General features: G+C 43.2%; 1 protein-coding gene across 7 annotated transcripts in view; it reads right to left on the bottom strand.

Moving 5' to 3' along the window:
• KIAA1109 (KIAA1109 ortholog) overlaps positions 1–25,710 on the bottom strand; it is a 113,948-nt gene that overhangs the window by 955 nt on the left and 87,283 nt on the right. For 4 of the 7 annotated variants that reach the window (XM_036233451.1, XM_036233450.1, XM_036233456.1 and 1 more), the window contains 22 exons: positions 25,117–25,207; positions 24,628–24,690; positions 22,389–22,642; positions 21,598–21,813; positions 20,308–20,488; positions 19,689–19,887; positions 17,915–18,076; positions 17,388–17,527; positions 16,176–16,380; positions 15,346–15,546; positions 14,557–14,736; positions 12,899–13,036; positions 12,126–12,383; positions 11,128–11,278; positions 10,561–10,718; positions 10,251–10,443; positions 9,816–10,033; positions 7,259–7,510; positions 6,338–6,541; positions 4,705–4,899; positions 4,146–4,280; positions 2,100–2,265 (listed from right to left, as the gene is read on the bottom strand). In XM_036233451.1, coding sequence (XP_036089344.1) covers positions 2,100–2,265; positions 4,146–4,280; positions 4,705–4,899; positions 6,338–6,541; positions 7,259–7,510; positions 9,816–10,033; positions 10,251–10,443; positions 10,561–10,718; positions 11,128–11,278; positions 12,126–12,383; positions 12,899–13,036; positions 14,557–14,736; positions 15,346–15,546; positions 16,176–16,380; positions 17,388–17,527; positions 17,915–18,076; positions 19,689–19,887; positions 20,308–20,488; positions 21,598–21,813; positions 22,389–22,642; positions 24,628–24,690; positions 25,117–25,207 — 3,960 coding nt within the window. The remainder of the gene's footprint in view (positions 1–2,099; positions 2,266–4,145; positions 4,281–4,704; positions 4,900–6,337; positions 6,542–7,258; positions 7,511–9,815; positions 10,034–10,250; positions 10,444–10,560; positions 10,719–11,127; positions 11,279–12,125; positions 12,384–12,898; positions 13,037–14,556; positions 14,737–15,345; positions 15,547–16,175; positions 16,381–17,387; positions 17,528–17,914; positions 18,077–19,688; positions 19,888–20,307; positions 20,489–21,597; positions 21,814–22,388; positions 22,643–24,627; positions 24,691–25,116; positions 25,208–25,710) is intronic. The other 3 variants (XM_036233453.1, XM_036233457.1, XM_036233454.1) reach the window with 2 other exon arrangements.

The following is a 25,710-nucleotide window of genomic DNA, read 5'->3' as shown; positions in this document are numbered from 1 at the left end:
TTTATTCTGATTAATTTATTTAGACCTCAAGTTACACAGTCATTTTAAACATTTAAAGGACATCTGGTTCATTCTAAAAGATGTTAATTAACTTGATGAGGAGAATCACAGTGTATACATATATGAAATCGTGATGATGTACACTTAAAATTGCTATTAATTACATCTAATAAAGCTGAAAAAATTAGAGTTCAACAGTATGTAGCATAATGGTGGGGGAAAAAGGCTAAAATACACTGTTTACTATGTGCTAAATATGTTAGAAGGAAGAACCATTTATTCCTATTCTTGGTATTTCAATAAGCGGAACCGCCATTAGTGATCACTCCTGGCCTTTCTCTGCCCCCTTATTGATGATATATCTGATTGGAACATTAATGCAGGAACCGAGTAATGTAGCTCAGTACTTGCCCTCCACCTTTGCTTGGGAACCATTCATTTTGGTCTGTTCCTTATTCCGCAGGATTTTCAAGGACAGGCCCCTAGATAGGTGAGCTCAAGACTGTTCAGGCTGCCTGGGACTAGGTAAGCACACAAGGCTGCTGACGGCACAACTCCAGCCCCTGCCCTCCCCCTCCCCACCTCCAGTGCAGCATCACTGAGACCCTGTAGGTAAGTCCACACCTGGATTCTGTAGTAGAAAGCCATTGTTGCCAGACATCCAGACCACAGTCTGTTACCAGCTATATCAGTAGTAACTGTCATTTTGACTTCTATCAGATCTCTCCCTCTATTTGAATTAGGGAAAAGGGGCACATTCAACACTGATCTGCTAAGTTAGAAGCATTTCGCTTTAATTAACTCATTTAACCATGATAACTACCCGACAAGGTAGGTGATACCATTTTCTACATTTTTCCTATGAGGCAGCCGAGGCAGAGAGGGGTTGTTATTAAGCCCTCTGGGCAATGTCACTTAGCTACAAAGCTGGGCTTAGAGCCACTGCTCTTAGCCATGCTGTCCACCACTACACCATAACTAGTTTCATGAGAGTGTGCTGAATAAAGGAAGATATTTATAGCAAACTTAACTATTTTTATGCTAATTTTGAAAGATACTGTTAATATTTCTCATGCATATATGTACTATTAATACCAAAGTGTTTTTGATTTGGTTTCAACAAATTTTATTGAATACAAATTACTAACTAACAAAGTTATTACTTTCTGCTTACACAGGAGTCCACTGTAAATGGAAATTTTGTTAGTCTGGAATTATTTTGGTATAAACATGTCTGAATGATAATCTTATCGAATGAAATCTGTATCATTCTGCAGAATGTTGTAGAGTGTGACAGATTTTTTTTGATACTGTTATTCCATGATTCACACAGTTATTGTTTGAAGAACAAAGCAGATGAGAGGAAAGGGAAAAATAGGAAGAAGGTTGTGAATGTTCATCACAAACAAGGACATGCAAAGCAAGTGCTCTTAGTTATGGCAATAATTATAAAAACAACTAAAATTAGAAAATACTTTTGAAATTTTGGTATGAAAACAAGTTAACTGGGATCATGATTGTAGTAGAACATGACTCAGTAAAGGGACCTGAATCTGACAGCACTAACTTCTGCATTTCAGGGATGGTTTTATATTGTGTTAGATGCAGACAGAAAGGCACCGTGACAGTATAGGTCCTATTACATTGTCATGACATATGTGATAAGGTGTAATGGTTCCTTAATAATGATATATAACATCTACAACTGTATCTTCCCAAACCCAGTAACAAAACAGTTTACTGTAGGTACCTCGAGCACCTGCAAATAACATTTTGGTGAGATGGTGAAAAAATAACAGCACCTATGGAAATGGAGTTATTCTTGTATTTTGGTGATTAACTGTCAAAATGTCACACAGTGGACAGCTGATCAGCACTGAGTTATTCTCAGTGTTTATACTCCTTCTGCCTTGCCTAGAACACTTACAAAAGCAGAAAAAAACAGCAAAAATTGCAGTAAGGTGTTGTAGAGATTATACCTGAATAACTTCTAGAAATTATGTTGTGATAAAAAGTATTTAACCTGATACATAGTTTATAACCTTTCCCTCGAAATAACCCCACAGGATATAGGTAATATATACACTCACTACTCTTACCTAAGAGTGGGCTCTAGGTGCCACGTGTTACACATAAAATCTCTCCAGTCCACAGTAGTGTAAGTGATGCTGTCTTCTCTGTCTTTGTCAGAGGAATTGTCATCATGTATAATAATTGGACTTTTCTGTCCTGGTCGAGTAGATAAAATCCGAGGTGGAAAAATAGCTATAATGGAAATGATAGATTAATATTGCAAATATTTACCTTATAAACTTATTTTAAATCACTATAGGAACAGGATAATTGGCTCTATTTATCATTTCTTTATGAACTGGCTAAAACCTCATTTCATTATACTTTTATAAAAGTAATATTTTTAAATAAGCCATAAATATGTGCCAATTATTGGTACTGCTTGAGGACAGTATCAAAATTACTATCTTACAATTAGAAGTAATATATCATCATTTACTTTCAAGTAATAGTATATGTTTCGCATATAGTTGTGTGCCTAAAGCTAATGGTAAAGACTGCTGAGATTTATTTGATAGCGGGCACAGGGCACTGAAATTGACAGTTGTAGGTTTCCTAAAGAATGGCTGCAGGAGGATGGCATTTAACAACTTTATTGAGATACGATTTGCATACCATACAATTCACGCATTTAGCATGCACAGCTCAATGCTTTTAGTATGTTAATGGCTATACATATACTTAAACAGTGGTATTAACTTAGGAGTTTTTAATGTAAGCAGCCTGTTCATTCTATTTAGTAAATGTTTTCTGAAAGGTCACAAGTAATAGGCAATTAAATAATAGATATAAAATTGAACTGAACAAAGGTAGCTTTCATATCTTTAATAAATACAGTATTTAATAAAGAAAGTATTTCTCTTAGGGCACAGGTTTTCAAGACACAACTGGGCATAAAATGACTGATTAATTAGGTAATATGGTTGCACTGTGGAGCTCTGGTTATAATCTCGTTGGGAATTAGGAGAAGGAACAATACACTGGGAATGAATCTAGTATGCGATGCTGCCTCTGCACTCTTTCAACACGGCCTCTTGATAATCTCTTTCTGTTGTCTTCACTCAGACATTTATCATGAGGCTATTTTGAAATACCTGTAAGACAAACTTTATACTCATTTCTTCATGAGAAAAGGAAACAGCGTTACAGTGCAACCTGAACAGACGGCAGGCACTTCTCCCTTTACTGCATTCATCGGGTGCCGCATTTTCTACACAGCGCAGGCAAGAGCCTTCACCAGCAAAAACGTGGCGACTCGCTTTACTGCAGCGGTCTGAAACTGAGCCCGCGGGATCTCCGAGGTCTGCCTGTGCATCTATACCAAGCGGTTTTTAAAAATCACGCCTGTCATTTTACTGTTCTCCATTCGTACAGTTCTGTGCAGTAAATACTTATTGAATAAATAAAAGCCGTGTATTTGGAGAGCATTCCATAGCACTACATTTCAAACTACTTTATTTTAAATAATCCCATTGTATGGACACACCATATATATTCGAACAATTCCACATGAGTGTTTGGGTCACCGTACATTTCTTAGCGGGCAAACATTTACGTTTCCAGTGAGTAAACTAACATCATCAGCTCATAAAAGCAAACACTACTGAGGTCGAAATATTTATAAAAAGAAAATGTTCTCTACATTCTAAACAGATTTATTTAATTTCGTTTTCCCAATTATGTACATAACTCATGCTACTTTATCATGTAGTTTTTTCTTTAGTCATTTCATTTTGGCTAGCAATATTTCTTCAAAGAGCTTTTCTTTTCTTACTCTGTGAAAATCTCCTACAAGGCCTGATAATGTACATATGTGTATGGAAACATTCTGCATTTGATGTGAGGCATGGTTTGAAAGAGTGCTGTGTACGTAGAAGATACTCAGAAGTCTATCACACAGTCCTACTAATATTCATGTTTATTTCATTTACTTATTGATATTTGCAACTCATAAAGGAAGGAGACATTCTACTTGTTTTACCATTAGACCATACAAATCCATAAAATGGCACACGGCTGCCTCCCTTGAAGCTTAAAAGAAGAGAAAAAAAAAACAAGAACATGCTACCCACCTTTTTCTTTTTCTTTGAGATAAGCCGACACTAAATCATGGAGAAACATGATGAGCTCAGCATCCATAGTCACACAGATGTGGTCAGTGAACTCTGTCACCACGCTGCATTCTACCTTTGGCTTCAGGTTGGCATCTGCAAGGGCAAAGTCCTTTTATCATAAAGACTGAACGAGGTGAGTCCCTTTCTCTTCCCGTTAGTAGGGACTCAGAGGTTCATGTAAGTGCATCCACTTAAATGCAACAACAAAGGGGCAGTTTCTGTGTGACAGGATGATGAAGATGGTTTACCAAGCACTTTCCAAGTGTCTGCCATTTGTTACTCATAAAAGCCCTGTGAAGGAAGTCCTGTTAGGATCCCCCATGTGACTGAGGAGAAAGAGATACACATGGATTCCATTTGCCAGAGGTCACATGGCTGGCAAAAAAATAAATTTGACCCGGGAACCCAGGAAATCAATTTCATCAGATTATATTAATATTACGAAAGTAACCCATGGGAGAGCAGCAGTGGTTTGAAGCCCCCCTAGGCTTCCCTCATCACTGTAGGACCTGCGTACCCTGTAATGAAGGCTCTTGGGGCTCTTGAACGTGAATGGATTTAAAGTCGAGCTGCATCCTTGGTAACGCGAAGATAGTCTCTGTTTCGTGATTGTAGCTGGAACCTCCTCTGAATCCACTCAGCAAACTGGAATTCTTCACCATAGTGCTATTCTCAGGGTTATTAGCATCAACATTACGAAGCAGGTTTAGCTCTGCGTGCATAATAATGAAGACAATACTCGAATTAACCAACAGGCATTGATTGATAAGCCTATAGCTTTCATGATACTATGATACATGGAATTGTCATTTCAAAAGCTGGAAAACCTTACATTTAAAAAAATAGAGCCATATAAAGCTGTGATCTTGAGAACAGTTATATGTCTCTATATATGTGGCTAAGAGTATAGATATATTTATATATGTTAATATGGTGATATGTCAATATAGGTAGAGATTTGTATATATGTACATATATATATACACACATACATAAAAATAGTGATATATATCACTATTCTCAAGACTGAAGCTTTATAACGTGATTTTGGATAAATCTAATAATCCATTTCGGTTTTAGTTTCTTTTCCTTTTTTTTGGTTTTTGTTTCTTGAACTTTGAAATTAATGTCATTCTTAACTGAATTCATGCTTGAATTTAAGAATTTCATTAATCTCAAAGTTCTCTGTACATTAAATAATTCACTCTTACAGAATTAGTGATTAAATATGATCCTGGGCTTGAAACAAGAAGTCCTGATTTTCCCCAACGTGTGCGCTATGATTACATTATGATTATCTTATAAAAATTAGCATTTTTCCAGGTACACAGGTAGCAGTTCAATATACTAATAGCCCCTCCATAGTATCCCAACCAAAAAGGACCTCTCCCCAAAACCTCTACTTGGAAGGCAGCACAGTCAATAAATGCAAAATCTTCTAATTCCTTTGTTCTCAGAACATTTTTAACTGTCTAATTCCTGGGGCTCCCTATTCCATAGTAACTATTTTCCATGGGGCCCAAGTCATCACCTTTTCCATTCTGAAAAATCATTTTTAAGTAAAACATTAACATGTCTCAATCTAGTCACTGTTCCAATACAAATGAAATGATTGGTAAAAGCAATATTGTAAACTCTAAAATAAAAACTGCAAAATAAAAAATTTCATGAGTGTGTTATTACAAGACTGGTAAATCTAATCAACCGAGAAAACTCATCAAAGCCACTCTCTTTAAAGTTATAACTTCAGAGGAATATTATTATTCGGTTTCATTTTACTCTATCCATCCTGAACCTATTGCTTAGTTACTTAGTTGTGTAATAACTTTACCAAACCTCCAATGTTTAGCATTAGTACGAAAATATTTTTTCAATTATCGTAAACTTAATTTCATTTATTTAGACTAATTTTATTTTGAATGTTTTCAGTTACATGTAAAATAATTTCAGTCTACGAGAGTTGCATTACCAGGGTGGTGAAATCATGTACTACTATCATTAGTTTTGTTAGGAGTGAAATGAAACTTCTTTTATTGACAAAATGAAAATTCTCCCTCCACTTATATCCTAAATGACTCAGTCAACAGAGCTCAAAATAAAAAACAAAACAAAACAAATCTCTCCCCCCAAAATAAAAAAAAAAATGTAACCTTCATTCCTTGTGGCTGTAACGTAATTGAACCATTCCTTCACACTGGCCACTCCATGGGGTGGGTTTTCATGGCGACGCCTTGTTATCTTGGTTATTGTCGCCATAGGACTTTCCAAAGCACCACACGGTTTGGTAACCATGGTGTTATGGCCCAGATGAAAATCCAGTGTTTGTACAATATAGGTAGAATGATCACTAGAGCCTGAAGGGAAGAAAAATAAGACAGGCTATATTTAGATGCAAGAAAATAGTTGTGGCCTTAGAGTACCAGGTTTCGCTAAGTCATACATAGGTAGGATGGGCTGTGAAATTGAGTAGCAAATAAGTGAGAAAAAAAATCACACAATTTTTCTTTAGTTATAACTGGATTTAGTCCCAGTAAGAATAAATCATTATAACTAAAAAAAATAAAATAAAATAGTTGGAGAGCACCAACCATTTTTTTTGTTCATTATTAAGAAACCACTGAGTAGGAAATGAAAGCTAAAAAGAACTGGGTTATCACTGTAAATAGAGATGAAAGCATAGCCTTGCCCGTAAAAGTTTTACAGTATAGTCTTGACTGGCAAATAATTTCCTTACACTACCACTGTGTGTCTTCTGTACATGCTTTTATAAGAAATAATTACGATAACTAATATTATGGCTATGGTCAGCCACAGCAGCAGAAACGATAATTGCCTAAGTAAGAAACAGTAAACGGCAAGTTCAGAAATAAGTCCTTTAACACGTGCCAGACTTTATAGATATATATTTGACTCGCTGGCAGTGAACTCCTTGCCATGTGAGGTACATTACAACAGATAGAGATGGATTTCAGAAACATTATAACCAACAAAAGAGATGAGAAAGGAAAATTACTTTGCCATGTACTATCAGAAGATAGGAAAGAATAAAAGCTTGAAATGTGTCAGTTTACCATCTTCCCAGATTTTCTGAGCTTCGGTCCAAAAAGCAATATTTGGTTCTTCTAAGTGAAAAAGGGCCCAGGATTTTGAACGGAAATTTGGACCATGAAAACAGGCTAGTGTCATGTGGTTTCCATGCAAGCTCATGGAGCCCCCAAACTGCATCCCATCCTCCGGTAGAGGAATCTGAAACAAGGAGATGTGGCATCCGGAGACCACCTCCAGCACGCCGGGCCAGTGCCGGTGATGGGCTGCGTCGAGCACTGCAAGGAAAGCAAAAAGCACTTATTCCGAGGTGCCTCACGCACGCCCGACTGGCAGCAGGAAGGCAGCGGGCAGCTACTTTCCACAGCCGCAGTGACTCAGTTAAGGGATAAACACAACCCCTGCCTGACATTAAGCAGAAGGTAATAAAGACACAGTCTGGGAAAAGAATCTGCGTGGGATGGATGGACCCAAGGAAAACAGTAGTTGCTAACGATAATTATGACCGACACCACTGTAATGACTAATGATTTACTAAGTGCTTGCAGGAAATCGTGCACAATTCTCTCAGTAAGTCTGTAAACTAGGTATTTCATCTAGGCTCGTCAAGTGACGCAGAAGAGGGGCGCAGTACACCAGTGACTTAGAAGACCCGATTTTAGGTATTTTCTTTCTTCTTTTATGTCCTTGCTACTCAAATGTATGGTCGGTCTAAGGACTGCCAGCATCCCCCGGAGCTTGTGAGAAATGCAGACTCTTAGGTCCACACCACACCTGCTGGATCAGGATCTGCATGTGAATAAGATCCCCAGGCGTTTCAGATGCTCAGCAGAGTCTGGGAAGTACTCGTTTGTATTTCCCACTTCCGCCAGTAATGGCCTTTTGGGCTGTTTCCCACACCTCTCATTCCAGAATCAACCAGGGATCATGCACTGTATTTAGTCGGCATCTCTCTTCAGTGTCCTCGAACCTGAAACAACCCCCTAAGCCTGTTCGTTTCCCATGACAAGGACTTTTTTAAAGGCTATGCATTTTGGGAAACATCCCTGAATATGCTTGACACCAATTCTAGAGTAAAACAACATTTTGGCAAAAAGTACACAGATGTATCTAGGTGCATAGAAAAGTATCTGGAAGTATAAGCTCTCAAGTATTCATGGTGATGAATTCTAGGTGGAATGGGACGTTTTTATTTTTTTGCTTTTCTGTATTTTATAGTTTTTCTTCTCAGTGCACAAGTACTCATTCTATGAGAATAAGAAATTATTTAAAATTATTACTTATTAAATTGTTAAAAATGATCCTGATTCTGACATCTTCTCACCACTTTCACCTCTGTTACTCTGGTGAAAGCCACCATGCCCTGCTGCCTGGACTCTGCAGTAGCCTCCGTGCTGTGGAGAAGTAACTGTGTGTGACATAATGGCACGTGGCCTCCTCGCTTCATTCTCAACCACCTGCAGCCTACTCTCCACGTGGCAGCCAGAGTGATGCTTCAAAGAGGGATATTTTAAGAAAAGGCGAATCAGCATCAGACCTGTTCGGAACTCTCCAATGGCTGCCTCTCACATTAAAACTCTCACCCGCAGCCCCTCTCTCTGAGTTCATGTCTGACACCGTCCTGCTTGCTCACTCTCCGCCACAGTGGCCACCTTAATGACCCTCAGACTAACCGAGTTTCTTCCTGCCGTGGAGCTTGCACTCCTCAGCGGCCCCCGTGCCCAGACCTCTCCTCCCCCAGATCTTAGCCTCGATCTTTCACTTCAGAAAACGCTTCCCTGACCCCGCTCCTCAAACGGTCATCCTCACACACCCTCATTCTCTACTTCCTTCCTCTGCTTTGTGCTTTTTCTCAGCATTCCTCTCTACCTGAACTTACCTTGCATTTTAGTTAGCAAATTAATTATGGTCTATCTCTCCCATTAGAATATAAACTTCATGAGGACAGGAACTTTGCCCACTAGGACAGAGGTCCATGGCCTGTTAGGGACCGGGCTGCACAGCAGAAGGTGAGCAGCAGGCGAGTGAGCAAAGCTTCACCTGTGTCTGCAGCCGCTCCCCAGAGCTGGCATCACTGCCTCAGCTCCACCTCAGGCCATCAGGCACTAGAGTCTCATAGGGGCACGGGTCCCTGGTGCCAGACGGGTCTGGGACCGCTGCACTTGGAGACCTCCTAGGCCTGAAACAGTGCCTAAGGACATGGTTATGCTTAACACATACTCGCTGATTGAATTACTGAGTAAAGATACTGATCTGCCTAATACGACACAGTTAATAAATCCAAACTTGGACGTCTGATTCCATAGCCCACGCTCTGAACCAGAACATGGTACCGTCATAATTAATATTCGGGCAGTAGGGTGTGTGTGATTGTAGGTGAGTTGGTGGGGGCAGATAATGAATGACAGCCTCTGATTCTGCTGGTGGGCGGGGAAACCAAGAACTCTGGGGAGTGCACAGGGTAAGAGCTCATGGCTCACTTTTTAGGTGTGGTACGCGTGTTACTAATTACGTTAAAGGAAGATTGTAGCACATATTTAGTGAAAGAGAAAACACATATAAAGGCTTAGTTCTAATTCTTACGTTGTTCTTGTGAACTCTTCTCTAAGTTATTTGTCATTGTCTTAGGTGGAAGGTAAGGAACTGGCCCCCAGGTAGACAGAGCTCGTTTGCTGGTGTCAAACTGTTGCGTGAAGAATTCCTGGAGCTTCATTCCTATTTTTATCAGGTCTGGTGTGGTTGATCTTGATATCATTACTTGGAAAATATCCCACTTCAAATCTCCATGGACGAAAATTTCACTAGAACATAGAACAGCCTTGAACATATTTCTTACAGAAGACAGTTTAAAAGTATAAGAAAAATTCTCTTCCCCACCCAGCTTTTTCATTCACGTTAACTGCATAGCATAAAATCATTTTGCAAGAAAAATGAATTGTTAGTGCTTTCTCGTTGGATAATAGAAAATACGGGGAGCAGCCACGTGACGTGTTCAGAGAGTAATGTTTCGCTACCTACCTTTTATCCGTTATGCTTGACTCCAGCGTGTTGTACAGGTTCACTTTCCACTCGTCCTGCAGCCTGAGGTCGGCATTACTGAAGATGCCCATGAGGATGCTCGAGCCCATGTAATCGACCCGGGCTTCGGTGGAGCCCATGGTGATCTGAATTTTGTGACTGGGCTGCTGATTTGGATGTTCGGAAATATGAGCTAACATAGAAATAATAATTACTTGTCACAGAAATGCCTAATGGGGAAAAAACCCATCAAAATCGATTTTTAAAAAGTTTTTCCAATATATTTTTCAGTTGTAAAATTTCAACCTACCGACCATCTCCAAAGCATTGACATCTATGGTCCCTCCAACTACCCCTCCTTTAGAATCTAACTGTGACCGGCCCAGACCGACAGACATGCTTATCTCCCGGTCTCGGTTACTTCCCACTGAGAGACGGCCCTGGCTCTTCAAACCACTTGTTGTCCACCTAAAAGAAAGGACAGGGTGATTAATTAGACATACAGCTCCCAGCGCCACGAATTTAAACAAGAGTCAGACGATTTCAAATAAGTTTGACCATAAAATCCACTTCTTCTAAAGCCTGTGGCAAATGTTCAAATAGTAACATTAATGGTAAGGCTTTTCTCTTAGCTAGAAAATTACACGATTTTCCATATAAGTTTCTCTTTTTTTAGAACATATATTTCATGCTGTTTTATAATAGTATCATTAGGATTAGATTAAGCCATTTTCAGAATAACACAATTTTAAATCTTTTATGTAGTGCTTTTACTGACTCAAACAGCATCAAAAAAGTTTTTGAATTGCCTTACCACAATATAAGAAAATTTAAAACGAATGATTAGTTATATTTTCTTTGTATCTGAATAGCTTACGTTGTGTTTCCCATTACATTGCTCATGTTCATTTGAACGTTTAATTGCTTCAAGTTGATAGCGAACACGACAAGTGTTTCCCACGGTGTCCCTTGTTGACTCGCTGCTTTGTTTGATTTGTTAAAAGGAGTTGATGTTTTTGAAAATGAATCTGAAAATAGAAAAATCGATGCACAATTTATACACATCGATGCTCAGCGATTACAAAGCAAAAACCTCTCGTCACTATAATCCAAAATATAAAAAGGATTCCTCGTATGCACGCCTGGTATTAAATAGTTTTCATATTGCCTCTAAGATGACAGTTGCCATTTACTGGATGTTTAGTAAATGCTTCTGGAAAGCTCTAAAGCCCCGTGTGCCCTCCATTGTAGACGAGGGAATTCTGGGGCGCACGGGACACAGCTGCACAGGCCGGTCACCCCCGGGGGCTTCCTCGCCTGGGAGGACACCCGAAGCGTCTGCTGCCGCACAGAGGGCGCGCGGGCGGGCCGTCTGGAACCCGGAGCCGCTGCGTGCCTGCCTGCGTCTCATGACCCGTGTACATCTCGAATCCTGCATGTGCCCATTACACTCCGGTTTTACCTGTGACCTGAACATGGCACTCATTTTTATATGTTCAGATACAAGGTGAGTGCTGAGCACATCAGAGAGTTCAAAAAACACTGGGTGAATATAAAGAATGAACACAAAGATTAACTCTCAACGTGAAACATTTTACAATACTGCAGGTTTGTTTTACCTCTAAAAATGACTGTACCCTATGGGGCACCCTAAGAGTAGGCTCAGTCTCCTCTCCCTATCCCTTTGTGAAGCTCCTAGCCACCCGGCTGTCTCTTCTGCTGGCAGATACTCTGAGGCGTTTGATTGGTGTCTGGTTTGGGGCCCCCCCATCTCCACGAAAACCTGCAGGAGTCTATCTCCCCGCAGTTGTGCAGAAACCTGGGGGTAACTTGGTGGCACTGGAAGGCCGCCGACAACAAAGAGAGCAGTGTTACCTCTTCTGGGGACTGAAGAGTCAGACACGCTCCTGGACCTTATGGACGCTGGGGATTTCAGGCTCTGTGCTGCTGTCCCCGGGGACATGGTGCTGTTTGTCATATGCTCGTTGAACACGTTGGGTGACTGAGGCATGTGGGTGAAGGAGGCCGACTGACTAGGCTGCTCCCAGGCCCTGCAGTAGGCCTTTCTCGATGACTCAGGGGACAGGTGCTGGCTCACGCCCTCGATGGAGTCAGGCGTCCCCGGACCAGAGGCTAACAGAAAAGCAGAAACGCGAATACCATCAGTAGGGCAGAGCTGCCATGTTATGAAACGACAAATTTTACCACGCCACCATTTCTAATCACATTACATAGTCCTTCTCGTTCTCCGCCTGATGACTGCACAGCTTATGGTGTGCGAAGTGCACTCCAGAAGGCTGAGAGCACCCTGTCCCCACGTGACAGAGAAGGGCCGAGACCGTGACTGAGTTCTGGCACCTTCCACCGTGTCCTGCTGCCTGCCATTCACTCGCGCGACGCCATGTGCCCGACATTTCCATGCCTAACCAACCATGGTGGACTGGGAAGGTATTTGTGGGATTTCACAGTGAGTACAGAGAAGCAGTGATAGAGCGAAAGTGAGCTGAGCGTAACGCCCGAGCAGGCAAGCTTTCTGGCCCTGGTGCTGTGCACGCTGGAGGGGCTCGGACATTTCCGGCACGTGGTCCAAGTCTGTGGCCAAAGTCAAAACCAACCTAGATACAGTCACAACTGCATAACAAACTTACTGGGCAGATTTATAGTTTGGTCTCCAAGGAATAGGCGTCTTGCAATACTTCTCCGGTACCAGGCTCTCGGAAATGCCAGAATTTCGCTGAGTCGGCGCATGTCGTATTTAAAGGAAGCAGACCCTATGTCACAGACGGCTGACACACACAAAAACACGATTCGTTAGAACAGATTTCCAACACCTTTGATGTTTTTCATGTGGTAGATAGACACAATATGACGTCGTATTCTTCCCAATGGAATTATATCTGTTTACGACTCACAAAATACCAAAATGAGTTGCATAGCATGACTGGTAAGTGATAGCATGTTCCTTCCACGAATGGGGACACCACCACGTCCCAACAGTACCAGCCCCCTCCCCTTCCTGAGGTGAGGGCGAGCTGGAATCCTGCTATCGCGGCACCAGGAAGCCCTGCGAGGGCTCCTGGAGACAGGTCTCGCAGGCGGCTTTCAACCGCAACTCTGCGCCCTTCGCAGACACGGCAAGGGAATCCTCGGGCTGAGCTGGGACGCACACCTGCAGAGCAGCCGCGAACCCCAGAGCTGGGCGGCCGAACGACCCCTTTCCTTCTGCACGCGGAGCAGACTCAGCGGTCTGCAGCATTCTGGTGGCCGCCCCCTGACCGGCCCTGGACACTCCGCCGCCCTGCCAGGCGACACATACGAGTCCCCCCCGGCCCCATCTGGCCCTGGTCTGTTCCACCAGCTCTACGTCGAGCCAACTTCTCTCCCACTCGGTCCCCACCTACTCTGTACGACCCATTAGATGTTCAGTTACACCTATGCTTCAGCCTCCGTGAACCAAAGCGTGACCCAGAAGCATACTTTTGGATGCTTCTGTGCCATTAAATACCATGTTGCTACAGCCAAGAATATTCCCATTGTACGGATCTGGCCCTAATATCATTTCCTTTGTGGAGATATCCCTGATCTTTCATATTAAACAGAATTTATTGCTTTCTTCCCTTTACATGAACCTGTACTGTAGCACTTATCACACTGTCACTTAACTGCCTACTCCTAAGACCTTGCCTTATTCACGCCTGCATCCTCGGTCCCCTAGCGGGGTGCTTGGCTCACCTGCGCCATAAAACTTAGGCTGTTTGTTGACTGAATACTTCTTTGAGTGTACTTACGATACTTGTTTGATTAATAATTTTAAGTTTTCACTCATGTAGTACTCCGAATTCTTCAAAATGTTCCACACGTATTTAATTTTAGATGCTCAAGTGTTTTGCCCATAGTCATACAACTAGCTAGTTACAAAGCCTACAATACACATGCATATAACTCAAGATCTTATGACATCCGGCAAAAACTTAACTTATCCCTCTCCTTTAGTGCTTTAAGAATTTACAATCAGAAAGTCAAATAAAAAGGCAGACATTTCACCAACTCATGGCAGAGAAGCGAAGAAGCAGTTTTCAGTGGTGTAATTAGGCGTATTTTAGCCGTCAGGTGATACTTCTATGTATTTACCCAGAAGTCACCTGGACGGAGCGAGCACACTCGGCTGGACTGTCAGTCCTCTCCTCCACGTCAAGTTAACACTAAAGCTTAGTATCATTAAATTAAATGAATGTTCAAATGCTGTTAAAAAGGCCTGTGATTCTGGAAAATGACATTTTAATGAAAACATTGTAAAACTGAATACCAGATATATTTATTAGCGTGGTGTCCATTTTGCTTGCAGGCTTGTTTACAGACTGACTTTCAAAGAATGAGGCGCCTCCCGAACGTCTTATCCGAGACAAGCTCACTTTTACGAACTCAAGGTTTATACTCAGTGAGTCTTTTCGACCAGTGACTGAAGTGGGTTCTTCGTCCACATTCCCTTTAAAGAGAGCAAACACACACGAGTACACGCACGTGTACGCACACACGGCTGCCTAGTTACATGAAATTAACCGAAACACTGGAACGCGCCATCAACTAAAATCACTTACGGGAGTAAACATTTAAGAATGACCTAATGAGCATTTTTAGTGGTGAATCTGCACTTTAAAATGCTAGTGAAATTTAAGGCTCTCTAAATAACTACTAGTAATGACAACAATAACAGTCTCATTTTAAGTTACCACAAATATGATGCACACACTTTAAAAATTTACTATTTGTAGAGTGTAATTTCTTATACAAATAGTGATATGGATAAACATTTAAGTAACATAAATAAACTCACCTTCAAAGAGATTACTGTGCTGTACGTTTCACTTAGACAGTACTCTGGGTTTCAAGACTCTTGGATAATTAATTTACCTGAATTACTTATTTCATATTTCTACTTCTTTGCAGAGACAGGCTAGATATCATCAGGAGAAAAGTTAAAAAGCTTCTGATCGTTTTATATCCATTATTAAATGTGCCTATCGTTATTTCTGAAAAGATCAAAGCTTGAAAACGTGCTGTAAGTTCGGAAAAGCCAGAGATGTGCTAAGCATACCTAGCCCTCCGGATCCTGGCGTGAGGCCGGACACGGTGGTCTTCTGCTTCCCCGCCCCGTAGGGGTGGAACACATAAAGGGAGAAGTCGGACATGCAGGCGGTGAAGCTCAGGCCGGATGAGCTGCTGCTGGGAGCGCTCAGGTCGGACTGGCTGCTGCTGTGCCGGCTCCTGCCGAGGGGGCTGCCCAGTGCTGACGACCCTGCCGTGAACACAGCAAACCCCGTATTTAATTTCCTCGCCCCAGGAGAGAAAAGGAGCTGTCCGCGGTACAGTCTCGAGAACCAAACAGAAGTACTCAAACAGTAACGCATCAATAGATTTAATTCCTTGAAAACATCCATTCTAGTCTCTTTCCTTAAAAGTGTTCGATAAAATTTTTCTCATTTGCATTTGTGACCTTTGTGTGATTCTTCTGGCAGGAGTGGCACTGTCTCATCAGGAAATCATCAGTTATGTTTTTAAAAACAAACCCTTTCGTGAAGAAGACATTTGAGTTGGTAACAAAATTTACAATTAAAAAAAATACACATACACATTTTCTCTCTCTCACACACACACTCTACTTAATAAAATTTTAACGACGATAAGAAAGTCTCGCAATAACACTGCATTTTTTTTACTTTCCATTTGCAAAACTGATTACTCTTAAACGTAACAAAATATACTTGAAACTTTTATCTACTATAGGTCTTTCTATAAATACAATATAAATGTAATTCTCAAATATTCTCCTTTCCGAACTTATTTACTCAGAAAGACCTATATCGCGACCAAACCTTTTTAAACCGTCCGTGGCTTCACGCCAGCGGGAGGAAGACCGCGTCTCACCTGGCGTCCCAGCTTTGCTGGCAGAGGCCTTCGCCCCGCCCTGAGCCGCAGCGCCCCCACTCGGCGACAGAGTCTCTGCAGGACACGTGGTCCCTAAGGTCTCCAGTTCCCCTCGGTTGGAAGAAAACACCAGGTCCAGGGACGGCAGCTTGAGCATGCATTCCACTCTTGACACTGGCAAACAGCTAAACTTGATCTGTGAGGGCTGAGTGCAGACAGAAAAAAACAGAAAAAAGGGTTCTAGGAACTAGATGGTTAAAAAATTTCACACTGGATTCCAAACAGTCCATTTCCATTTCAGTCCGCATATACCAAACTTGACACATAAAGAATTTTGTGTTTAATGTACTAGCTTTTTCAAAGGCATATGACACATACACCAAATGTACTAACAAAATGATACAATTTTCAAAAATCTAAATATTTGAGCAGCTCTGAGTGACAAACATTTATACATTTAGATAATTCAGAACAGTAAAGAAGCTTATGTTCACATTATACATGTTCATAATCAACCAAGTCTTTTAAAGGAAGGAATTTCCCCTTTACTAAAATTTAAAAAGACCATTTGTTGCATTAATAGAAGTTGAGTGAGCTCTGAAGCCCTCGCCCATCAAGTGTTGTCATCCGACCTTAAGAAAAGCTATGCAAACGCCAGCAGGAAGCTGGCCAAACTGTGATCGCAGGAAACGATCTGAACAGACTGATTGTAATATTTTAATTGAGGGTAAACTAAATGTTGAAGTTTAGATACAAGTTGTTTTCAAATCCTGCTTAATAAATGTACTCAATCAGATGCTAACATATGCTCCCAAAGGACTGCATTTTAGCATAAATTATTAGACAAAAATGACTTAATTCTTAGCAAAAATCTAACAAAGGTACTATCCTGACTTTACATCTCAATTATACTTTACATCTGCTCAAAAAGGACCATGATGGCAAGAAATACAGGTGCCATAATAAAAAGGCATAACATACTAACAAGGATTTTAACTTTTACAGTTTTTGCCACAAGTGTATGAGATTTGAATTTTGAAAACCCAAGGCTCTGTGCACCTCCTCTGCAGAAATACACACATGAAGCTGCACATAACCTTGCCGGGGGTCCTGGCGACCTCCCAGGCGTGACAGACAGACGCGGCCTAGGGACCCGAGGGACGATCGCTGGAGGGAGCCTCGCTCCGGGAAACGGACGCACTCGGCGCTCACCTGGACGCGCACGTACACCACGACGTCCACGGGGAAGGACGCGTACGCGGACGTGGAGGACGACACCAGGGACGCCGTCGACTCCTCCATGGGGTCCGGGATGTCGAAGTGGCCCACGTCTTCGTCTCGGGCGCTCACGGCTGCCGAGACACCCCAGTTAAGGCTCCCCGCGGTGACAGGGGGGTGACGCCGGGCGGGTGGCCTCCGTGCGGAGCCCCGCGTCCCGCAGGCCGGGGGATGCCGGGGTGACCGGGTGGGCAGGTTGGCGGCCCCCGCCCCGCCCCAGCGCCTCCCGGGCCCGGCGGGGCCCCGCCACCACCCACCAGCGGCCCGCGGGGAACCGCGCGGCCTCGGCGGGCCTCGTGTCCCGATTCGTGAACGAGGACGCGATGCCCTCTCGGGCTCTCTTCGGCTCCATCATTACTTTGCACCATCGCTGAGTGCACTGCGAAATCGCACACAGCAGCGATGCAAAGCCCTTCTGAGCACGGGGACCCCGCGGCGCACGCGCCGGGCGGCGCACCCACCCGCGTAGTTCCTCTCGATGGGCGTGATCGGGATGGTCTCCAGGGCCTTCTCCAGGAAGTCGAGCAGGCAGGGGCTGATGACCATCTCCTCCGGCAGGGACTGCAGGGCCACCCAGGCGTACAGCTTGGCCGTCTTCACCCCTCCGCTTCCCTTTCCTTTGGCTAGAACCATGAGAAACGTGAGGTGAGTTTGCTAAATAGTCCTCGTGAGCAATTAAAATTACATAATTATATGACAGTTTAATCAGGTGAAGCACCCTTTATTAAAACCATACAACAATGTAATAAAAATAGCAGGTTGAGAAAAATGGCATATTAATGTTATAATCAAAGATGACTAATGATGTACCTAACATAATAGTTACTCCTACTTGCCCTAGCTCACAAACTTTGGTTCGGTTTTCCTGGTTTATAATTTTTTTAAGTCTCTCATTAGCATTATCTTGTCCACTTAAGATACAGAGAACTTGGACAATATGTGTGACAAGTGAGAAAAAGTCACTGTTTTCAGGCTTTCCTACGTTTTGCTGTTCTTGTCTTGTCCCTATTGATGATGCTCCCCACCCCCACCCCCACCCATGGGCGGCCGTCGCTCCTTCCTCGACCCACACCAGGAGGATCAGTGTAACAGCCGACTCGGACTTCGCTCACTCCGGCCTAGCTTTCCACTTCCAACATATATTAATTTTGTAAACCCAGGAAGGAAATTCAACTTCCATGAGCCCCAACTTTCCTCGTGCATTAAATGGCAATAATATCTGTCCTGTATTTAATGCACCTAGATGTGCCTCGTCAACTGCGAAGCGGTATGAAAACGTTAGGTGCTATGACGATGATTACGGGCTGTTTTAAAAGACTTATAGACCAAGTTCCATCTCCCCTCAAAATTTTTTCAAATCACCCCTGTCCTGACTGGTATCCCCTTTGTGTGGTGATTCTACACTCGTCGGGTATCATTCGTGCGGTGTGGCGGCCACAGTCCAACTGGGCTTCCGGCGGCCCTGGCCCCCGGCATCCCCGCCCCGAGCGGGGCTGAGCAGGAAGGTCCTCAGGGGACTGTGGGGGTGATGGCGTGAGAGAGCGGCTTCAGCCATGCTCCCCTTCGGATGACTCCGTCGTGAGAACACTCAGCACCCCGGGGAGAGGCCCCGGGGGGGAGGGGGGAGCTCAAGCACCAGCCTGCGACCACGTGAAATGCGATAGGATAGGAGCAGTTTTCAGACCCCACTGAGCCTCCCGAGGGCTGCAGCCCCAGCGGCCTCCGGACTGCACCTTCACAGGAGAGTGTGAAGTTAGAGTCACCGGCCAAACCGCCCCTGAAACTCCGATCCACAGACACTGTGTCTGAGGTTCTAAGCCACCACATTTCGGGCAATCTGTCATGCAATAATGGACGTGAAGAGCTGCGGTGAGGCCCAGTGTGCTGCCTTCCATCGGCTTGATACACGCGTTTGTGCATAAGTTTCCCTCTCCATCGGAAGCTCCCCAAATGGAACTGCGTAAAACTTCTAAATATACGCAGGTCTAAAAAAAATTAAGTAAACTATTCAGAACGTTAAATTTATTCTAACGACTGACACTCTAAGTCATAGCGATTCGAAAAATGAGCAACGGTCACAGGCCCTCGCTTCCATCTCACATGGTCACGACTGACCGAGCCCGTACGCTTTATTCTTAAACGCGTGAATCTGAAAGTCTCAATAGAGCAAGGAGGTGACGACTGAAAATTAAGTTATGACACAGATTAAAAGCAAAGACTGTTTTCCTGAAATACCTGAGGGCAGAGGTGGGGGCTGGGGAGGAAGCAAGGTGTTAGTCCTGCCCGGGGCAGTGTGAGGTAAAGGAGGAGAAGGAGGTGCCGCACTGTCTCTCATACCATACAGCTTGGACTCTTTGGACAGTGTCCGTGGCAAGGAGGATCCTCTGGACGCATTGGGCGACTCGGTCTTTAGTGTCTTGGAATTGTAATGCAACTGAAGGAAAAAATAAACTTCCAAAGTTAAAAGCATGCAGACAGGGACAACCAAGAAATGTAGGAAAACGTGTCAGAAAGAACGCCGGCCCAGCTTTCACGAGTTAGCTCTGGGATCCTAGCAAGTTTCTTAGCTTTTTTCCCATTTTTTAAATTAAAATGGTCATTCCAGATAATAAAGTTCTCTGTACGCTAACATCCTAGGATTCTATAATTCTAGAATCTACAAAAGTTATTTACTAAAGTAGCACTAGGCAAGGTTTAGTGAGTATGTCAACACAGAAGTGGCAATCTGCGATTGGCCGTTTTCACACGCAGAACGCGGGCATGTTAGAGAACGACGCTGGACAGTCTGCTTTACTCCGGCTGGAGAAGGGCGCGCGAGGGAACGCGGACCCGCCACCAACGGCCTAGCGTCTACCTTCACGTCGACTCCGGGGATGTAAAACACCGTCGTCTCTACGTCGCTAGGCTTTGTCTGCAGAGACGACGGCACCTTCTTGCCGGCCACCAAATGGGTGGCAGAAGCGTAATTGGTTTGAAACTTCCTCTTTTTTGAAGGAGAATCTTGATCCAAGCTCCGGGAACTTCTGTCGTAACTCCTGCCAACAGAAACAGGTTTCGTGTTTTCCAAGAAGGACATTCATCTCCTTTCGTTTCAAATTCAGATTTATTTACACAGTAAGTGGAACGTGAGCCTCCATTAATCGAGGCGACAAAGGGCAGCTCCCCAGTGTCCCCAGCTGCACCGGCTCACGCCTGGCCCGGGCGACGTCTCTGCTGTGGCTCCACAGCACGCAGTACCGCTCTCCCTACTCCTTCCTGAGGGCACAGTGTTTCACGTGCCAGGGAGGGCTAACGCAGGCGAAACCGCCCTTCAAGAGGCAGAAACAGCAGCATTCATCATGGTTTTCGCTTACGGTTCAACCAAGATTAAAGCCATCTTTTTATTATCACTACATTGTAAGAATTCAACGGTTCGGAGTGCCTTGTTATCTTCTCATTTTATCACAGCCTCCTCAGACACAAACATCGTTCATTATGAAGAGTTTCAAACATACAGAAGATAGACAGAATGGATAATGGGCCCCCGTGGATGTGTCTCCCAGCTCCGACGGCTGTCAGCCTTCCGCCCTTACCGCCTCCGCCCAATTGATATGTTCTGACAGTGTTTTCAGATTAGGAAAGAAAAGCAGAACAAAAATTCAAAGAAAAAAATAATCTAACGTTAAGCCTGGTTATACCACTGTCTATGTAACGATGGAGACAAATGGTGGAGCTGCGGGGAGGGCCTGGACGACCTCCGTACTGAGGCGTCTTGCGCAATGGTCCTTCCTTCCTTCCTTGTGGATCCGCCCAGACTCTCAGTGGCCCGGAGGCACCTGAGTATCGTGCTGTTCTCTAAAACAGGAGTGCGCACATGAGGACAGAAAGGACTTGAGACGTTCACACTTTTTAAAGGCGAATTCCAAAGATTTAGCTGTTTAATTAACACGTTTTCTAGATCTAAATCAGACAGCCATTTCCAGTTGCCAGAAAATGTTACACACTTGTTTGAAGAAGTAGTGTGTTATACACATAGCCACTCAAACATTCCAACTATGTGTAAATCCACTCTTCACAGCTGCGCTTGGGATGAGGGCACCGTCTGTCGGAATTCAGTGACGTACGGATAGCATTTCACCTGATGGAGCACCCGACCGCCGCTTACCTTCTCAAGCTGATGTCGTCATGTTCTTGAAGAAGGGTGGTTGGGTGGAGCACGCATTTTCCACTATCGATTTCAACCCGAATATCAAGCTCAAAGTCGATATTTCTCTCTGTCGCTGTGCCACTGAGACCTCGGGTGACTGGCGCTGTTGGCCAGCGCTCCGTGAAGAGCTGATGGACAGCGGCAAAGCCCGTTGCTTTTTTACGAGAAGTGTGTCTGTGGAGAGGACAACTGGTCACTACACTGTAGTAAAACAGGAAGAGTCTATAACACGCTATGTTCCAACATGTTGGGTGAGCAACGGTCTGTAAGTACATTTTGCTATTTTATAAATTCACACCGATTACTCAACTAGCTCATGCCAAGTGAAGTTTTTCCTAGGGTTTTCCTAATAGAGCCACACTTCCTTCAACGACGGTGTGCGGAGAGCGAGCGCGTGCCAGGCAGAGTGCTCCGCGCTGGGTGCACGAGCAGGGTTGCCACTGTGACGGAGGCCGAACGTGGCTGCGGACCACCCTCCGTGTGGGAGGAGATCTCGTTTTTGCAAATGGCATTCTGAAAACTTTGCAAATCTTCCCAGATTTTACTAAGAGGTGGAAGAACAGGACAAGAAACAATGCCATATGGAGCTAAATGACAGTGGTAAACCACGAAAACGTCTGTTAACTCACTCTGGCTACACACATTAAGCCTTTTTTCCTGTGAAAATCGGCAGTTATAGATAACGCTCTAAGTTCAGTTCTGGATTCCACGATGCTACCTAAGGCTCTTCAAACCAGAAGGCTACTCACGAGGGCTTCCTGTAAATGTAAAACCTCTCCCTCTCGTGGTCGTCGTCCTTCTCGTCCTTGTCCGAGTCCTCGCTGCTGGACGACAGGCTGTCATCGCGGCGGCCCTCCTCGGGTTGGAAGGCGAGGCCCGGTGAAAAGACTGCTGGGGTTTTGGGGGGCCCGAACGCGGAGCGCGGCCCTCCGCTGGCGGACGGGCAGTGGGCCGGCCCTTCCACGCTCACTGACAGAAGGTCCAGCTCCGTCTCCTCCGGAAACTGATCGTAGAAAGGGAAAGCACCCATCAGGTTCAAATTAGCAATCTCTTCTCAATTAAAAAAAGAAAAAGAACACACATACGTGTAAACATTTCAAAATTCTCTCAGAGGTAAATTTCCTCACTCTGAACTGAGAGAAAGGCCAGAGGCATGCGCATGGCGTGGCACACGTGGCATGGCACGTGGAGGAAGGAGGCGGGTCAAACCAGAGCTGCCTGCGGCATGCTAAACATCAGCGGGGCATTTTACTTCGCGTGAGCGTCTGCCGTCGTGCTCACCAGCACGTGCCGTAACTCCTAAAGATGCGGTGGACGCAACGGGAGCGGCGCGACCGACTGCGAGGCAGGGGCGGGGGGCGAGGAGGGACGGGGAGCGTGCAGCCGGGACGGGCGCAGCCTGCTTGCGGGCGCCTTCCCCTGGGTGCGTCTTTGAAAAACGGGCCCCTAACGCGCTGAAGAAAGCAGACGGTTGTGGAATTAAACATCTGAATCAACGAACTTAAGAACGCTACGTATTAAGGGGAAGAGTCTGCATAAACGCCACGTCACCATCTGAGGGGTGCACGCGGGGCCGTTGTATTAAGTAGGTCAAAACAACAAAATTCCCGAGGACCTACTTTCCAGTCCCGATTCTGAGATTTGCTTAAATATCCTTTGAGAATGTGATAAGCCTTTGTAAAGCATAATGAGCAAGGTGGCACAATTTGATGCTACTGTTACATACCTACAAAATTCTAATTTTCAAATCCAAAAATTCAAGCATTTGCAGAAGTGAGCTTTTCTTCATTTTTTATACTATACTGTCATTTTTTATGCTATACTGTCATATAGATTTTATTTATCAGGACATCTTCAATTTTTAAAACTGTGATGAGCTTATATAGATAAATATCTCTTTGCTTTATATTTATTTTATATTTAACCATGCCTCAAGGATCGATTTTATGATTTGATTTTTATACACTATTTTTTATAAACAACATACACTATTTAAAAATAGCACTTAAATCAATTCAAATATTAATGCATGAAGAATCACTTAATCATTTTTCACAATATACACATATTGAATCATCATGCTGTATATCCGAAGCTAATATTATGTTAAATGTCAATTATATCAATTTTTAAAATGTTGGAGAGGACAAAAAGAACTTAATAAGTAGAATCCATTCGCTTCACTGTAAATAATCTATTTCCAGGTTCACCTTTAGAAAAAAAGGATGTTTATCAAGCTCACTATATTATAATCTAAAAGTTCCAAAAAAAAAAAAAATCATTTTAGCTAAATTCAGTGAACAATGGGATCTACACCGAGACTCCAGCTTAAAAGAGTGGGCGAAGGGAAGCAAAATCTGTGTGGGACAAGTGCCAGTTTCAAATGCAACTCGACAAAGTTTCTAGACAGAAATTTATACAACTGGTATACAGATAAATTTTTAAAATTCGATTTTACTTTTATGACTTGCTTAGGGAAAATATTTGGCTCATGAAAATGTTATTTCAAAATAGAGCACATTTCCCAGTTTTGAATATAATAATTTTTTAAATGTATTGTTTTTATGTCTTTTATACTAGAGATTCATAAGAAATAACATTCAATCATTGATTTGCTATTCTGAGATAGGTTTAAACTAGTTTACTAATTAGTATTTTAAGAAAAGATTAATTTTTTTGGTTGAATGTGGAAAAATGAGATTCATTTAGTGATTAGCAAGTAATAAATTACATTTTTTGATTTATGATTTGGTTGAGCTGATATTAGCCTTTTAATTTTGGAGATTAATTACATAATATTAAAATATAAGAAAAAATAGAATTCAAATATGTTTATGCAATAGCTTATACCACAATCTTAAAACTTTATGTAAAATATTTTTGAGTTTTGAGTTTAGTACGAAATCAGAGAAAGACATTTTGAAAGCAGATATTCAGCGTGACTGATTAGTTTTATAGCAGATTTATGTTGTTCTTAATAATAAGTACCTGAAAATACCCTTCCCCAGGACAGCGGGATTGTGGTGTGCTTCCCCATATTGTGTTTTTCAACTTAATTAAAATAAGAAAATTGATAAAAACTCATGAAAAACAAAAAAACACAATGAGTTAAAAGTAAATAAATATACAAAAAAAAAACATTGTTAATGTTATAAAATTAGAACTGTGAAGCTGACCTTTTCACTATTATCTCTATAGTCTAAAGCATGGGAGTAATAAAATACATAAATACACAAAGTATAAACGTTCCAAAATGACACTAGTGTATAAGACTTAGTTTAACGTGGCTTCACAGTTGAAAGAAAATTATCCAGAAACGTCTCCACCTCAGAGCAAGCGGCTGGGTCTGTACGTGCAGAAGGCTGACCGCTGACCGCTGACCAGCAGGCGGCGCCCTGCTCCGCCCGCATCCACTCTCCCTGCGGGCTCCGGGTTGGGGACCCCGCGGCTCCCGCACTCGGCCCGGGCATCTCTTACTGTGTCCTGGATGCTGAAGGTCACCCTGGGCCCAGGGGACGCGGCATCCACGCGCACTTCCGGGAGCTCCTCGGTTTCTCCCACTCGAGAACTGCGGGACGCACAAGGGACGAGGCGTCACCACTCTGGGTTCGAAGTCCCTCATCCATGACTCGAGCACTCTCTTTCTAAATATCCACTTTACCCTCGAACTGAACTTTTGGTACCCCATTTCTTAACCTTTAGCAGCCCATAAAAAAATATTCAATGTTTTGATTAACACAAGGTTTTCTAAAACCAAACCACATAAAATGAACTTACACGTTTTACTAGTAAAACTGTTTTTCTTCAATTACATGTAAAATTTTCCATTTTTTCATATGCTAAATATGTGTGTAATTGCTCTGTTTCTAAAATGACAAACTTGGAGCAACAGCCACTAATCTGCGCGTTTCCATTTCTCTAGATGGTAAGTGTACACACAACCTTGCCTAGATGGCAGTGTGTTCATCACCCAAAAGCACACAATGGTTGTGGCACCCATGTGACAGAGGAATGCCTCAAAGAAGCTGCTAGTTTGATAGAATCCCCTATTATTGGTATGCGACTTAGTAG

Source organism: Rousettus aegyptiacus, unplaced genomic scaffold, assembly GCF_014176215.1.
Source record: "Rousettus aegyptiacus isolate mRouAeg1 unplaced genomic scaffold, mRouAeg1.p scaffold_m13_p_16, whole genome shotgun sequence".
Classification (NCBI taxonomy): domain Eukaryota; kingdom Metazoa; phylum Chordata; class Mammalia; order Chiroptera; family Pteropodidae; genus Rousettus; species Rousettus aegyptiacus.
The sequence above is the reverse complement of the archived record's forward strand: the minus strand, read 5'-3'. Positions and strand labels throughout refer to the sequence as shown.